The sequence below is a fragment of the Castor canadensis genome, chromosome 2, assembly GCF_047511655.1.
Source record: "Castor canadensis chromosome 2, mCasCan1.hap1v2, whole genome shotgun sequence".
Taxonomy (NCBI): Eukaryota; Metazoa; Chordata; class Mammalia; order Rodentia; family Castoridae; genus Castor; species Castor canadensis.
The window spans coordinates 81,415,869-81,432,263 of NC_133387.1; the positions used below are offsets into that span (position 1 = coordinate 81,415,869).

Consider the following 16,395-nt stretch of genomic DNA (forward strand, 5'->3'; position numbering starts at 1 on the left):
TGTCTGCTCACATCCCACTGACCAATGCAAGTCCCATGCCCAAGGAAAATTACAATGGAATAGAAAAGTATACTTGTGGGAGGAGGGGCAGGGAATGTTGCTGACTAATAATCTACCATTTTATTTCTCCTGTTTCAGGTGAGGAAACCAAGACCCCTAGAAGTTAAATAGCCTGCCAAAGTCACACACCTAACACCTGGTAGAAGTGGAATGCAACCTCAGGTGGAATCAACCCAGTCTAGCCAGTATTAATCTAGCTTATATTTAGACAGAACTTTGGTCTGTTGTGCAGACTCTTGTATTCCCAGCACCTAGAACAGTACTTGGCACTCAGTGGGTGCTCTGTAAGTATTTGTTGAGCAAATAAATGAATTTAGCACGGTACCTAGCACATAGTTGGTACTTAATCAATGGTAGCTGTTACGCAGAAGAATGACCCAAAACTTGGGAATAAGGTATCTGAAAACATTGCAGCGCCACACTGCAATGTTGTAGCTGGCCCACCCAAAGGTTATTTAATTATCTAAGAAAATGCATTGTTTTTGAACTCATGTACTATTGAGCAAGACCCAAACTCTGTGAAGTTATATTTTTATTTGTAGGTTTTTTTCATCACAGATGTAAACTATTTCTGAGAAACAAATGCAAAGCTGGAGTACAGTGTGAGATGAGAGATTAAGAACTCATTGCTAGATGTCTAAACTAGCAATTGGGAGTCCCAAAATGTCACTGACCATCAAAGCAGACTTGACAGCCTTGAAGTCATTATAAGGACTCTCCAGCAGCTCATGGTAATTCAAGATTCCGATCCTATAACTAGAAAACCTCATGATGGCTATGAGAAACACTATCCTTGAAAAGAAAACAAATTGAAACTTCCAATCTTGCTATAAACATACTTTTATCAACAATCAGCTATTGTACAGATTGGAGACAACACTCCTTCAAGTGGTTCCTATAGGAGGGGTGGAGATGGTAGTTTTATTTCAAAATGAACAATTAACAAAGGGGAAGTCTAGAAAAAGTTTAGTTAGACGGCACCCCTCAAAATTCTAGCTACTTCAATAACGAGAATTTCCTTAATAGGCTCAATAAATGTTTTCAATCTCAAACTTGTCTCCCTTGACTTAATTCTACAGAATCTCCTAACATTTTGAAGTTTACAAAGAGCGCTCTGAATTCTCTTTTGGGCGTATTAACACTCCAGTGTTCGGTTGAGGATGGGGATCAGGACTAAGTCTTGAACTCTCATAACTAGGAAAGCTGACTCAGAATTGGCTCCTTTTGGGGGAGGAGTTGGACAATCTCTGGCATAGGGAAGAAAAGCTCTCAATTTGGACCCTGCATCTGCCCACCGTTTCATTGTTCCTTAACTACTTTGAAGCCCAGTCCCTCCCCATAAGTCAGATTGACCACTCTGAGCTGTGGCTTCCCAGGGACTCCACGAAGTAATCCAGGCGAGGGCTTGGTTTAACCATTTAGAGCTGTCAGTCACTGGGGTCCCCACAAAGATGTTCACAGAGGAGCAAAGGGCAGAGGCGTGGACCCATTGAGTGGCTCTAGCGGACCCAGGACAGCGTCTACCCCGCCCGGGCGTGTGTTGGAGGGCGGTGCGGTGCGCTCACTCCGCCCCAGCCGGCCGGCAGGGGCGGGGACACGGTTCCCCGGGAAACGGGACGCGCTGCTCATCCCGGGCCAACTCCCTGCCCGCCAGGCTCGCTCTGAGCTCAGTCCTGGGGCCGCCGAGTAGCAGCAGGTGGGGGACCAGGGTCTGCGATCACGTCTGGGGGGGCGCGGTGCGGGGGGCCCTGGCAAGCAGCGTGCGGGCGGCCCGTGCCCTTTGGAGCGCACCGCATGGCAGCCCAGGCCGCAACCCCGAAGGCGCGAGGCTTGCGGGAAGTCGGGACTCTGTGCCTAACCCTGGGGGCCGGCCTGGAAGTGGCAGGCGCAGTAGAGCCGGAGGACGAGGACGAGGACGAGGACGAGGACGAGGCGGAGGCGGCTGCCCGGAGAGCGCGCAGCTTCGCCCGAGACCCGCGGGTGCGCTTCCTCGGCGGCCTCCTGCAGCAGGTGCTGCGGCTCCGGGAGGAGAAATGGAGTCAGTATCTGGAGAACGAGGACAACCGGCGCGTCCTGGGCGAGTTTGTGAACAGCGCCAGCCCCTCCTTTCTGCTATTCGGCGAGGCCACCGCCGGGCGGCTCGCGGCCTCGCGGGAGGTACGGGGTGACAGGAGAGGGACCTGCCGCGCCTCCTGGGGTTCCGCGGGGCGCTTAGAAAACTCGAAGTCTCTACCCTGGGATGCGCAGACGCCCTCTTCCCCACGTGCACCCACTCTAGTTTTCTAGAAAGTCACTCTTTGAACCCTGATCCAGAACCCACGCGGAGCTGGTTGGGGCGGGAAAACTGCGCTTCCTTCAGCTGCCTGGGCATTAGGGGCGAGGTGGGGTTTCTGTGCCAAATGACTTCTGTTGCAGTCGCGCGTAGGTCACTCTGGAGTCATAGCCTAAAAAAAAAAAAAAAATGTGGCGTTTGCCAGAGAGCCCTTATAACTTATCAGGTATTCAGCCTATCTGACAGCCAGGGAGAAATATTGGGTCCTTAAAAAGGAGTGGCAGCGTCTCTACTTCGCACACTTGGGCTTACCAACCATGGAGGGGGGGGGGTCCTTCCTCCCTCGTTTTCTTTTTGAATTTAGATTGTTTGCTCAGTAGACTAATGTGTCAACTACAAGCACAGCCTTTGACTTTCGCTTCTTTCCTGTGTGAAGAGTTTAAAACAGATTTTTCTCTATTTAGGCAGTGCAGGTTATTGTTGTGGTCAATACGATCGTTGGGAAATAGGATTTCAGAACAGGTAGGTTCTCTGAAGGTTGCTTCTGTAGGGTTTTGTGACTTTTGAAAATCTTTGTTTTGCTACTCTCCTAATTGTAACTTTAAGAAAAGTTTGTCGGACGCTGGAACACTTAACTCTAGCATTAAGAAAGCCAGATAGTGTAAGATCTATGGCAATGTTAGAATATCTTGATTTTCAACACTTCTATCCTTTGCCTTGAAGACTGAAATACATATTAACCTCTGTGCCTTGTCTTGTTTTCAGTTTGGCTTATTTCTAAACAAGAGGATATATTTTTAAAAACCTTAAAATTGAAACATACATTCTACTTGTTTTTAACTATGAGATTTTTATAGTATGTTGATCTGGTGTAACCCACATGCCTTTAAAGGTGATTTTCCACACCAGTAATACTGTGAAATTAGCATCATAAAGAACAAAGAAAATTGTCTACACTTTGCAGGATAGAGAGAAGTAGCTGGACTGACCTTGTTTGTAACGGTGGGCAGGGTGCCAGGTTTTGTTTCTTCTGTTAGCAATCTGGCTACAAGTTAAATACAGCAAAGTCTGCATGCTAACAAGAAAAAAAAAACCCTATAGTGAACTTGAACTAATCATCTTGCTCTTGTTTCAGATTCCAAGAGATGCAAAACATAAACTTGTTTATATTGCCAAGAAGATTACTGAAAGCATTGGAGGAAATGATTTCTCTCAAACGGTTTTCTTTGGAGAGTTACCTGCACCATGTCTCAGACATGTCTGTGGTTTTCTGGATGAGGTAGCAGTCTATCTTTAGTATTTGACTCCCTCGTTTCTCTCGTGACACTTGGGATTATTTAAGACATCTGTGGCTATTTAAAAAGAGCCTGTAGAAGCCAGCAGTTTCTTTAGCCAGGTGTATAGAGAGTGATAGCATTTAGCAATGAGCTGATATGTTGCTTGTCCTCCTCCCTCCCTCTTTTCTCTTCTTCCTAAAACAGTGGATGTAAATATAAACCAATTTGAATTGACTAGGTGCTTTTACTTAGTTGTGAGTGTTAAACTTCACATTCAAAGTAGACAATCTTGCACTTTAGAAATTGATATTATCCATTTTTCAGATTCCTGTTAGGACCTAACAGTTAAAAACTGAGTTTCACTTATACCAGATAACAGGAAAATGTGATGGAAAGAAAAATAGTTGTCTTAAAAATCTCTTTTCCCTCCTTACCATAGTTTGGATCTTGGGTTTCCCACAAAGGTGCATGTATTGAATACAGACTTGGTCCTCAGCTTAGGAGGTGGTGGAGACTTTAAGAGGTGGAAGTTAGTAGAGAGAAGAAAGTTGGGTTATTGAGGGTGTGCCCTTGTAGGGGATATAGAAATCTCACTCTCTGCTTCCTGGCTGCCATGAGGTGAGTGACTTTCTTCACTGCCCACTCTTGCCATGATATGTGCCTTAACAAAGACCAAAAGTACAAAGGCTAACCAACCACGGACTGAAACCTCTGAAATGTGAGCCAAAATAAGCCTTTCCTCTTTTATCTAAATATCTTATCACAGTAACAGAAAGCCAACAACTACTTCAAATCAGAGAAGTGCTCCCTAAACCAAAGCTGCTGTGCATGAGAACCACCTGGGTTTCTTGTTAAAGGTGGACTGACTCAGTCACTTGGAGTGGAGCCCACGATTCTTTACTTTTTTCTAACGTGATGCTGTTTGCTCACAGATCTGCTTTGAGGAACAAAGAATCAAATGACCAGGCTCCAAAAAACTAGAACAGTGGCCTGTAAACTTTGCCGAGCTTTAGACTCAACTGGAGAATTTTCTAAGATACCAATGTCCTGGGGTGGGAGCCAGGTGCAGTAGTTCAAGTTTTCTAGGTTGTTCTAATGTGCTGCAAGCATTGGGTTACATTTCTATCTGTGAGGTCCTAAGTTCTGCTTGCTAAATCAGACTTCTGTAATCAATGCAGTCCTACCTACTCCATATATGTGGTAGAAGCAATTGCTGACATGTCTACTGGTCATTATCTGCCTTTATCATTCCTATATCCTCAGTCTTTCCTGCTGTCTTCTGGAAGAAGGTATTTTCTTGCTGTCTTCCAACTAGACAAGTCTCTCATCCCCAGCCCCAGTACTCTAATTAGGTTCTACATTCCCTCCTTCATCACCCCCCATCTACCACGCAACAAGTTTTTTCATCCTCAGTACTTGGAATGGTGTTTGGTATGTAGCTCAAGAAATTTTTATTGCGCTAAATCTGATTTTGCCCTCAGATGGGGCTTGGCAGGGCAAGGCTATGCTTCAGTGGGATTCTTATTACCATCTGTGTTTAGCAAAAGAAGATAGAAAACCCTCAAATTTCTTGGAGGGTATACATAGCATTTAGAAAAAGGTTTAAATGAAAGAGTAAACTCTCAATGAGTAAATTTATAGAAAGCAGAAAATAGCCAGAATTTGACTTTTTCTTTTTTATTAGCATATATTGTATAAAACCATGGGTTTCATTGTGACATTTTCATGCATGTAACTACTTTGATCATATTTACTCTTACCCCCATTACCCTCTCTTGTCCCCTCTCCTGGTTCCTTTCCCCTTTTCAAATAGTCCCCCTTCAATTTTCATGTCTTTAAAAAAAAAAAAAAAAACTCTAGACAGAATTAAAGTGATTTGGAAGAGTCTGATGAGAGTATTGGGCAGAAAAAGAAAGTGAGGCTATTAGGTGATTATGTGGTATTACTTGAGTTTACTTAAGCACCAGGCTTAACTTTGGTATAACCGAGGCTTATAAGATATGGCTTAGCTTTTAGGTTAAAAGTTTCCAAGGGTGGTCATGGCTTAGTACCCACCTACAGCTCGCATAATTGGCCAATAAGCCATGACTTATGATGGGATGCTGGGGACGCTTCAACTTCTCCCTCCATCCGAGATCTTTCTCCTGAACTCCAGACTTGCTGAACCACATGCCTTCCTGACATTTCCCCTCGCTGTGTAATTGCTATCTCAGATCCAAGTTGAACTTCTGGCCTGCCCCCTTCTGGTGTTACTGTAGTTATCTCCAAATTAGTGATGTGAACTCCATCTTTACAGTTGCTCAGGCCAGAATACTTCAGTGTCATCCTTCACTCCTTTCTGTGTCTCTCAAGATGTGTGCATTCTGTTAGGAAGTCATGCAAGTTCCATCTTTGCACTATGTCCAGAACCAGCCCCCTTCTTCCCTGCCCTGCTTCCTCCCTGGTCTCTCACCTGTGTTATCCCATTTGCCTTTTAAAAGATTGCCCTGCTTCTGCTTCTACTGTGGTGCCCATCACAACCTATTCCCAACACAGCAGTGGCGTGATCCCTGTTGAAACATAAGTCAGAACCCATCACTTTTCTTCTCAGCTCCTGCCTTGGAAGTCATTAAAAAACATTTTATAAAATTACCTTTGGGCAATGTGCATAAGGTGTACATGAGACACAAATTAATTCTGTGTAGACTTGGATGCTAATGCTGGGAGATCTCATTTTATGCATATGCAAGCATGCCCAAATCTCAAAGAATCTGAAGTTAGAAGAAATGCTTCTTTACCAGGCCTTCTGGATAAGGGATGCTCAACCTGTGTTGCCAACATAAACCTGAAAGAGGCAGAATAATTATTTTCTGAGCATTTTAGTGAATTGAAAATTTACAGTATAATGCTTATAAACTGGACATGTTATATCAGAAAAAATGAAAAATGTTTAAAATGAATAGCTATGGAAAGGAGTATGGAAGCAGGAAGAGACAAACTCAACAGCTTTCATTAATTCTGTACCATATGCTAGGCTCTACAAATGTAAACAAATACTTTTTTTAATGGTTTTCTCATGCCTAGGTTCACTGATGTTCCTCATTTAGTGGAGAAAGTTCTGAAAGGGTCATGTGATTAAATAGACATCTTTCTGACCATCCCAACTCTAATTCCCTCAGATGCCACCCAGGGCGTGAGAAGATTCTTTCACTCCTAGCCCACATGTAATTCAGGAAGACTGTTTTTTATTAGTACACCTGGCAGGCTCAGTTTGCATTAAGAAAGCAGCTTACAACTTAATATGGCTTTGCTAATTTTATGCAGTGTTTGAGTCACTGGGAGCCTCCACAAATGCTTCATAAATGAATAAATGAATAAACCTGCAGTATTATGTTTCTACTTCAAAAAAAGGGTGAATATGGTGTAAAAAATGCGTATGCATGTATGTAATTTCAGAAATGATACCTATTGAAACTATTCCAGGAATCAGGGAGGAAGGGATAAAGGAGAGTGGTGGAGGGTGTAAATTCAAGTATGATATATTTGATACATTGTAAGAATTTTGGAAATGCCACAAAGTACCCCCACACAGCACAAGAACAAATAAATAAGTAAATACAAAAAAATGCACCTAATTGATTAATTTAAATAGACCGCTGACTGTCTACTCTTTGTAGATTTCGTATTAAAGGAAGGTATTCATGAAATTGAATGTATTGTTGCCAATTTAATATGATAAAATCTTTGAAGGAGCACAGTGTGAATTCATGACTTTTAAAACCATTTCTCTTTCTGTAGATATTAGTGCCAATTCTTTCTAATAAGAACAATCATCAGTCCTGGTCGGGTTTTACTTCACAAGATATGGAACATCATATAGAAGTCATGAAAAATCAGATGCATATTTTTAGGGGCAAGATGTCTAGAAGAACTCTTCTACCAATTCCTACGATTGCAGAAAACATTGACCTGGATCAGAATTATTCAGAGTACAAGTACGTACTGATATGGTCTATACAGTATATTAAAATGAAGAGCCAGTTCTCCACTTAATATCATGCCCCTAATGAGCTATTAGTAAAATAAGGAGTCATTTTAAAATGTGTATTTCCTTCCAAAGTATACTTTTAAAAGAAAACTTAATGACTGCCATGATCTCAGCAATATTTTTCAGTAAAATGATTTTTGAGGATATGGCAATTCTTTGTTTAACATTTTTTATTTGCTTAGCATATAATAGTTGTACAGGGATATACATTATGATATTTATGTATGTGCACATGTATGTCTTAGTTAGATACATGCCTCTGTCATTCTCCCTCCTCTCCTTTCTCCTTCTTAGAACAATTTCAACAGATTTCATTCTTCTGTTTTCTATATGGATACAAAATACATCTAACCATATTCACACTCATTCCTCTGTTTACCTTTTTTTTTTAACACTAGAGACAAGCTAAATACAGAATATAATAATTCCATGACTCAAATCAAGATCATAAAAATAATGGATTTTGAAGAGTAGATGTTCACAAAACTAGTTCTTGGATGCATAAAATAATATTAAAACTCATAAGTACTAAAACCCACATCTTATCTTGATTTGGATAAATCACTTTTGAATTATGTTTGTTAATCATTTTAATATTTGTAGGCTATCATCAAATGAGAGGCGAATACTCCATGCAATTGAGTCTGTGGTTATTAAATGGTCACATCAAATCCAAGAAATTGTAGAAAAGGATTCAACCCAAACTTTGCCAGATGGTCTTCACATGAGTCCTCAAACTGAGCTGGATTTCTGGATGGCAAGAAAAGAGAATCTATTTTGCACTTATGAACAAGTAAGTAGAGAGCCCTAGAAATTGTTTACAAAGTTAATAAGCAAAGTCAAGTGTAGAGTGAAGTCTCCCAGCAGTGGTATTCAATAATTCAAAAGGTTTAACAGTCTTTGTATGACTTAATAGTATGCTCTTTTCAGATTCTAGAGTGCTGTATGTAAGGTATGCGTTTCTAAGATTAAGGGGGATTCAAAGTGATTTGACCTTTTTGAGAATCTTTTGGCAGCATTTGAGATCATCAGAAATATTTTCTGCTAGTAGAAAAAAAAAAAACAGTTCCCTGGGGAAATGTGGAGGGTTGCAAAATTTAATTAATCTAGTTGATTTAATTGATTTGGAAAGGAGTATGGTTTCCTTTGGGCTCAGTTCAGACATAGCTTTGAAACAACTAGCTTCATTTCTCTGCTGGGTGCTTGATCTCAAGTTCTTCACTGTTCTAGAAATGAAGACATTCATTCACAGGGCTCTCAGAGATTTTTCTGAAACAGATCAAGAAATTTTATATAGAATAATTAATAGTTTACATACATAATATGTAAATTGACTTTTGAAAATTCAAGTAGAAAAAACTTAAATGCAAAATAAAACATAAGCTTATGGGAAATAGATTTTAAAATTTTAGCTTGAAACTAGATATGCCTTTGAATATTAAATTTGAGTGGAGTAACATTTGAATATTTTATTACAGAATGCATTTGTTTAGTAAGGTAGCTGATATTTATTAAAGGTCTTCTTCCCTTCTTAACTTTAGCTTCAGGCTCCTGTTGTCATCAAGATGGTTAAGATCCTGAAAAGTAAACAAAGCAGCTATTTTCCTACTTTGAAGGACATTTTTGTGACTGTGGAAAATGGTAAGGCTCTCGTCCCTTGCATCAGTATCATAGCCACTTGTGATACCACCCACTGCCTTCTCAGCTTTGATATCCATTGCTGCCCTAGGCATGTTCATGAAATGACTGCACTTGGTTTTGTTTTCAATGAATTTTGTCTTAAATATCTATTTACTTATTTGAGTATATTAACTGCACAAAGGGGTTTCATTGTGGCATTTCCATACATCCATGCATTGTACTTTGATCAAATTTATACCCTCTATTACTCTTTCTTATCCCTGTCCCCTCTCCCTTTTAATGGGTTTAATTTTTCTGATTTAATACATAAATAAAATATACTTTGATATTATTCACCCTCATCATATTCTATCCTTCTCCCCTTTCTCACTAGTTCCCCAAAAAGTCTCACATTTACATTCATGTTATATCCATTTACATTTAGGTCTAGATTCCTTGTATGGGGGAAAACATGCAGTATTTGTCTTTCCGAACTTAGCTTATTTTGCTTAACATGACAGTCTTGTTTCATCTCTTTTCCTGCAAACTATAATTTCATTCCTTAAGGCTGAATAATATGTGTATATATGTATAGGTATAGCAATTACCACATTTTCTTTATCCACTCACCTGCTGATGGGTACGTAGGCTGATTCCATGTCTTGGCTACTGTGAATAGTGCTTCAATAAACATGGGTGTACAGGTGTCTCTACTACATACTGATTTGCATTCCTTTGGATCTATGCCCAAGGGTGGTATAGTAAACACATACAGTATTTCTAGTTTTGGTTTTTTAAGGAACTTCCATACTGATTTCCACAGGGGTTGAACTAATCTGAATTCCCACCAACAGTGTATAAGAGCTCCCTCCCACCCACGCCTACCATCCTCGCCAGCATTTGTTTTCTTCATGGTTGCCGTTCTGACCGGGGTGAGATGGAGTCTCAATGTCATTTTGATTTGCATTTCCTTTATGGCTAGGGACATTGAACATTTTCTTCATCAACTTATTGGCCATTTGTACTTCTATCAAGAATTGTCTGTTTAATTCATTTATTCATTCATTAATTAGATTATTCTTTTGGTACTTAGTTTTGTGAGCTTTTATACACTCTGGCTATTAATCTCTTCTTAGAAGAATAGCTGGCAAAGATTTTCTCCTATTCTGTAGACTGGTTGTTCATTCTTTGATGTGCAGAAACTTTATAATTGGACACTATCACTTGCCAACTCTTGCTCTTATTTCCTGAGCTATCGACATTCTCTTCAGAAAGTTGTTGTCTGTGCCTTTATCTTTCAGGGTTTTCCTCTGATAGTTTCAAAGTTTCAGGTTTTTACATTAAGGTCTTTGATCCATTTTGATTTGATTTTTTGTACAGGGGTAAGAGACAGGGATCTAGTTTCTACAGTCTTCTACATGTGGATATGCAGTTTTCCCAGCATCATTTTTTGAAGAATCTGTCTTTCCTCCAACATGTGTTTTTGGCACTTTTGTCAAAAATCAGATGGCTGTAACTGTGTGGGTTTACTTCTGGATCTTCTAGTCCATTTGTCTATGTGTCTGTGTTTTGTGTCAAATACTATGCTGTTTTTACTACTATGACTCTGTAGTATTATTGGAATTCGGGTATTGTAATTCCTCCAGTGTTGCTCATTTTGTTCAGGATTCCTCTGGTGATTCAGGATCTTTTGCACTTTCATAGGAATCTTAGGATTTATATTTATATTTCTGTGACGAGTGTCCTTGGAATTTTGATGGGATTACATTGATTCAGTAGATGACTTTTGGTAGTATAATCATTTTCACAATATTGATTCTGATGATCTATGAACATGGGAGGTCTTTCCATCTTCTAGTGTCTTCGTCAATTTCTTTCTTTAGTGTTTTATAGTTTTTGTTTTAGAGGTCTTTATCCTACTTAATTAGGTTTATTCATAGCTATTTTATTTTGAGACTATTGTTATTGGTGTTTAGTGAAGCTGATTTTTGTATGTTAATTTTGTATCCTGCACTTTGATGAAAATGTCAAATCTGAGAGTTTTCTGGTGGAGTCTTTAGTATTTTTTAAGTTTTAGAAAGAGTGCTCTTTTCCCCATTTAGTACAGTGTTGACTATAGGCTTCTCATATATAGCCTTTATTATGTTGAGGTCATCCCTTTTATTTCTACTTTCATTAGAGCTTTTATCATGGAAGGATGTTGAATTTCATCAAAGGTTTTTTTCCTGCATTTAGATGATCATGTGGTTTTTGTCCTTGGTTCTATTTATGTACATTTATTGATTTACATACAATTGAACCATCCTTGCATCCTGGAATGAAACCGACTTAATCATGGTGTATGATCTTTTTAATATGTTGTTGAATTTGATTTGTAAGTATTTTACTGAGAATTTTTGCATCTATGTTCATCAAGAAAATTGATCTTTCTTTTTTGTTCTGTTCTTTGGTATTAGGATAATATTAGCTTCATAGAATGAATTTGTATTTTTTTGAGTAGTTTGAGGAGCATTGGTGTTAGTTTTTTAAAGGTCTGGTAGAGTTCAACAGTGAATCCATCTAGTTCTGGGCTTTTCTTTGTTGGGAGGCTCTTTATTACTACTTCAATCTCATTGCTCATTTATATCTATTTAAGTGGCTTATTTATATCCTCTTGATTCAAGTTTGGTAGGTCCTATGTGTCTAGAAATATATCTGTTTCTTCTAGATTTTCTAGTTTGTTGGAATAAGTTTTCAAAATATTTCCTAAAGAGCCTCTGAATTTCTTTGATATCTATTGAAATATCCCCTTTTTTACCTCTAATTTTATTAATTTGGGCCCTTTCTCTCTTTGGTTAATTTAGCTAAGGGTTTATCAACCTTGTTTGTCTTTTTAAAGAGTCAACGCTTTGTGGAATTGATTCTTAGCATTATTTTTCTTGTCTCTATTTCATTAATTTCTTCCCTGATATCTATTATGTTTTCTCATCTACTGATTGTGGGTTTAACTTATTCTTGTTTTTCTGAGACCTTAATTGTACTCAGGTATTCTTATGGTAAATTGATCTCATCCTTTGTACTTTATTCTCCACCTATACCACTCAAATAGCCCAGATTGACGGTTTAATTAGAGTGTGTGTGTGTGTGTGTGTGTGTGTGTGTGTGTGTGTGTGTGTGTGTGGAAGGGGAAGGCCTTCTGTATTTAGCAGGAGGTAAATGAAGTCCTGCATAGAGATTTTCTATTAAGCAGTCATTGGAAAGTATTAATAAGTATTAATCTACTTATGCACCACTTGGAATCTCTGTAAGAGTTGGATCCCCAATATGTAGCTTAAAACCTTTCAAAGTTGACATTAACATTTTGGTGAAGATTGTATTTATGGAATGGAGAAATTATAAAAAAGTTTCCATTAAAAATCTCTTCCTTATCCTCTCTTCCCACTTCTCTAGTTTGAGTCCCACATAAGGTAACAACTCTTCCTAGTTTTCTGTCTCAGATTTCTGTTCATGTTACTTTGTCTATGTTTGAGCAAATGCATATATGTTTTAAAATAATAAAATTAAAGCTAATATAGTTTTCTTGTTTCTAAAAGTAGAAAAAAAATTTCCCATACATGATATTTAGAAGGTTAAGAAAAAATTAAAATTCACTCTTAAAACGTATGGATGTATTTTAGGATTTTCTTCATGAATTTTGTTTGAAAAGAGGGCCTGTGATAAGGGGGAATATTTGACCTATGGTGTCTGTCAGATTTGAATTCCTGTCCTAACTCTGCTTCCTGAACATTTTAAAGTTACTAAGCCTCTGGTTTCTCACTGGTCAAATTGGCTTCTTAACACTTTCCTTGCAGCATTGGTATGAGCACTTAGCGCAGTATTTCTTATTCTTATCACTGTCAACATTTTAGGCCAGATAATTCTTCGCTATGACAGACCATCTATACATTGCAGGATATTTGAAACATCCCTGCTCTCTACCTCCTGCCCTCTCTGTGATAAAGGAAAATGTCTCTAGACATTGTTAAATGTCCCCTGGGGAGCAAGATCTCCCCTGGTTGAGAATCAGTGGATGGAAGTATTTTATACACCTGTAGGAGGTCCTGGGCATATAACAGGTTTACCACTACCACCCCCCCCACCCCAGTAAATAGAAGCTGTTGAAATTTTATTTTTGGTATTAATATAAAATGAAGATTTTCTGTGGAGAAGCTTCTACAGGAGTGAGTCCCAAAAGTCCTCAAAGCCTTCTGAGCAGTGACCTGGACATTCCTAAGAAAACTTCAATGGAGCACATAGTCCACACCGATGGACAGAAGTGGAAGGCCCCCGTCAGAGACATGCCTTCATATCTTCATGTCGTCATGTCACTGAGACTGTTAAATCAGCAGACATGCTTGTCACTTTTTAAGGACACTTACCAGTTAGATGCGATTATTTCATTTTGAAACTAAGACTGATTAAAAATACACCAATTTTAAAACATGAGCACATCTGGAAAACAGTTCTGGGAAGTTCTCTCTTCTCAAGGATGTATTGCCAGTAGACAGAGGGATTACAGGTCAAGTAGAGTCATGAGTGAGTGACAAGGATCAGGTGTTTTTGTGGCTTTGTTTTCTGGCATGAATATTTGGGATAATACCAGAAAATAAAATGTAACTTAGTTCCCTCCCTATAAAAATGCAACTTGTTTTCAGTTAATGGAAGGTATTTGAAGTCTGATGAAGATCCATCAAAAGGACCACTTTTAAGAGAAAACTTAAATTAAGCACTCACTAATAGTAATAAAATACTTATTTTTTTTCACATCTAAGGCATTTTTAAAAGTATTCCTTACTCTGGAGGTGTGGCTGAAGTGGTAGAGTGCTTTTCTAGCAAGTGTGAGGTCCTGAGTTCAATGCCCAGTACTGCTTAAAAAAAAAAAAATTCCTTACACTTGCCGTGCTTAACAATTTCTAACTTCATATAACATAAAATTAACTACCTTATAATGTAAGTTTTGTGACATTTAGAGGTCATCCATGGTGTTGTACAACCACAACTTCTGTCTGGTTCCAAGAGATTTTCATCACCATAGTTAATCATTTTATCAGTTAAATCTTAATGATATAATAGCAATTGTCCTAATCATTGCATCAGTTTCCCTCATAGGAAACTGCATTTGACAGTCAGTGATTTGGTTGTAGCTGTACCAAGCACTGAGGAGGAATGAACTTTCTAGGGAGGAAGCTTTAGTCCAAGCCATGAAGTGATGACACCATCAGAGATGCTTTATTCTCACAGTGTTTCTATGAGTTTGTGGAAATCTCTTTAGACTCAGAGGTTTTCTTCCCTCTGGGTCTTCAGCCACAATTACTTACGCTCTGTGAGTAACTAGACCAGAGCCCTCTTGAGTGGCTGAGTTACAAATACTCAGTGTATAAAGTCTTCCAAACTGCTCCTGTATAGGTTGTAGGATAAATAATAGAAAAGGAAATGTGACAGCTTTTAAGTTCGGCCGTGTTGTTTAACTTGTTCTTTTGAACTTGTGACGTGAACTCGTGAACTTAGAAAAAAGAGGCTGCATGACATGAACGATGCTTCTCTTTCCTTTCAGCTCTCCTTGAAGCCCAAGATGTGGAACTTCACCTGAGACCCCTACGGAGACACATCCAATGTCTGCAGGAGACGGAATTCCCTCAGATCCAAATATTAATTGCCCCATTATTTCATACCCTCTGTCTTATCTGGAGCCACTCCAAGTTTTACAATACCCCTGCTCGGGTTATAGTCTTATTGCAAGAGTTTTGTAAACTCTTCATTGACCAGGTAGGACGCATTAAAAAAAGAGCAATAAAAAATACAAACAGCAAGTCATCACCACAAAGTAGGTTTGGTTAGACTAGTAATCATTAAATCCAGGTTACAAGAAGACATCATTTTTCTCTTGTTTTCTGAAAGGACTTTCATGGCAACAAAGGCCAGGTGACTTTTTAATCTTAAATGGCAAGGGAGCTCTAAAAAGAAGTCAGATACAGTCAAAGAATGCATTGTTGCTAAGCTTTGTTTAAGAATCAAAGAGATTAAACAAAGAGAGTTAAGAGCTTCCAATAAAAGGCAGATATGCATAGTACCTTCTTTGTAGCCACAGGAATATTGTCTGATAGAAGGCATTTGTCAAGTGAAGGAAGTTAAGAGAATCTGGCCAAAATATTCTCAAAAAAAAGCAGTGGAATTGTAGTGAAAAATTTTCTGATTCGTTTTTGGTCTTCAAAAATCTTTTATAATGGTGTCTCTACTCCATCCTTAACTTACAAAATGGTTTTAAAAAGAACAATTTGGCCATCTCCTTCTGCCTCTTTATTCTCTCTGTGTGAGTTTTCAGTCTGTGTCTACCATGTCAGAGAATCTTATAGGTTGAGCGCTGAGAGATAACTTCAGTGCCACAGTCCAGGGATTCCCAGTTGGAGTGTTTTAGTCTGCGAGGGCTGCCATAACTACATACCACCTGGTGCCTTAAACAACATAAATTTCTTTCCCACAGTTTGGGGAAAACATACAAGTGAGGGCCCTTTTCCTGTTTTTTAGACAGCTGGCCTCCCCTTACAGTCTCCTCACTTGGCTGTCTTCCCCTTCTTATAAAGCCACAGTCCTATTGGATTCTAGCCCCACTCTTTTAAAACTTCAGTCCCTCCTAAAGACACAGATAGTACATTGTGAGTTCAGTCTTCAACATATGAATTTGGTGACAATATAATTTAGACATTTTTTTAGATGAATTAACTGAGACTTGAAAAATGATTTTCTTTTCTCAGTTTCCCTGAGAAGTTGGACTGGGGGGAACAAGTCTGGACAAGAGATCCACAGATTTGCAGTTCAGAGTTTCTGAAGTGTATAATTGAGTTAACTTTTTGGTTTGTTTTCTGTGTCAGTTTCTCTCTTTTTGAAGAGTTGAGGTGTTATGTGGGAAGGACGGTAGACTCAGACCAACTTGAATTCTAATTGAACCACTTAAGGGAAGTTAAATTACTTCTCTGAGCCTTGGTTCCCACATGTCAGTAGGGACAGGGTTTAAGACATGGCTATCATGGGGATCAGAAGACATAACAATGAATGCTCACTGTGGTGCCTGGTACTTAACAAAAGCTCAGTAAAAGTCAAATTGTTTTTTTTGTTTTGCCAAA

The 16,395-nt window shown here is 38.9% G+C and overlaps 1 protein-coding gene across 1 annotated transcript in view; it reads left to right on the forward strand.

The window, feature by feature from the left end:
* The first annotated feature begins 1,843 nt into the window (after positions 1 to 1,843).
* Dnah11 (dynein axonemal heavy chain 11) overlaps positions 1,844 to 16,395 on the forward strand; it is a 302,556-nt gene continuing 288,004 nt past the window's right edge. Inside the window, 6 exon segments of the mRNA XM_074065140.1 lie at positions 1,844 to 2,217; positions 3,468 to 3,611; positions 7,387 to 7,583; positions 8,240 to 8,429; positions 9,178 to 9,277; positions 14,829 to 15,040. Coding sequence (XP_073921241.1) covers positions 1,855 to 2,217; positions 3,468 to 3,611; positions 7,387 to 7,583; positions 8,240 to 8,429; positions 9,178 to 9,277; positions 14,829 to 15,040 — 1,206 coding nt within the window. The 5' untranslated portion in view covers positions 1,844 to 1,854.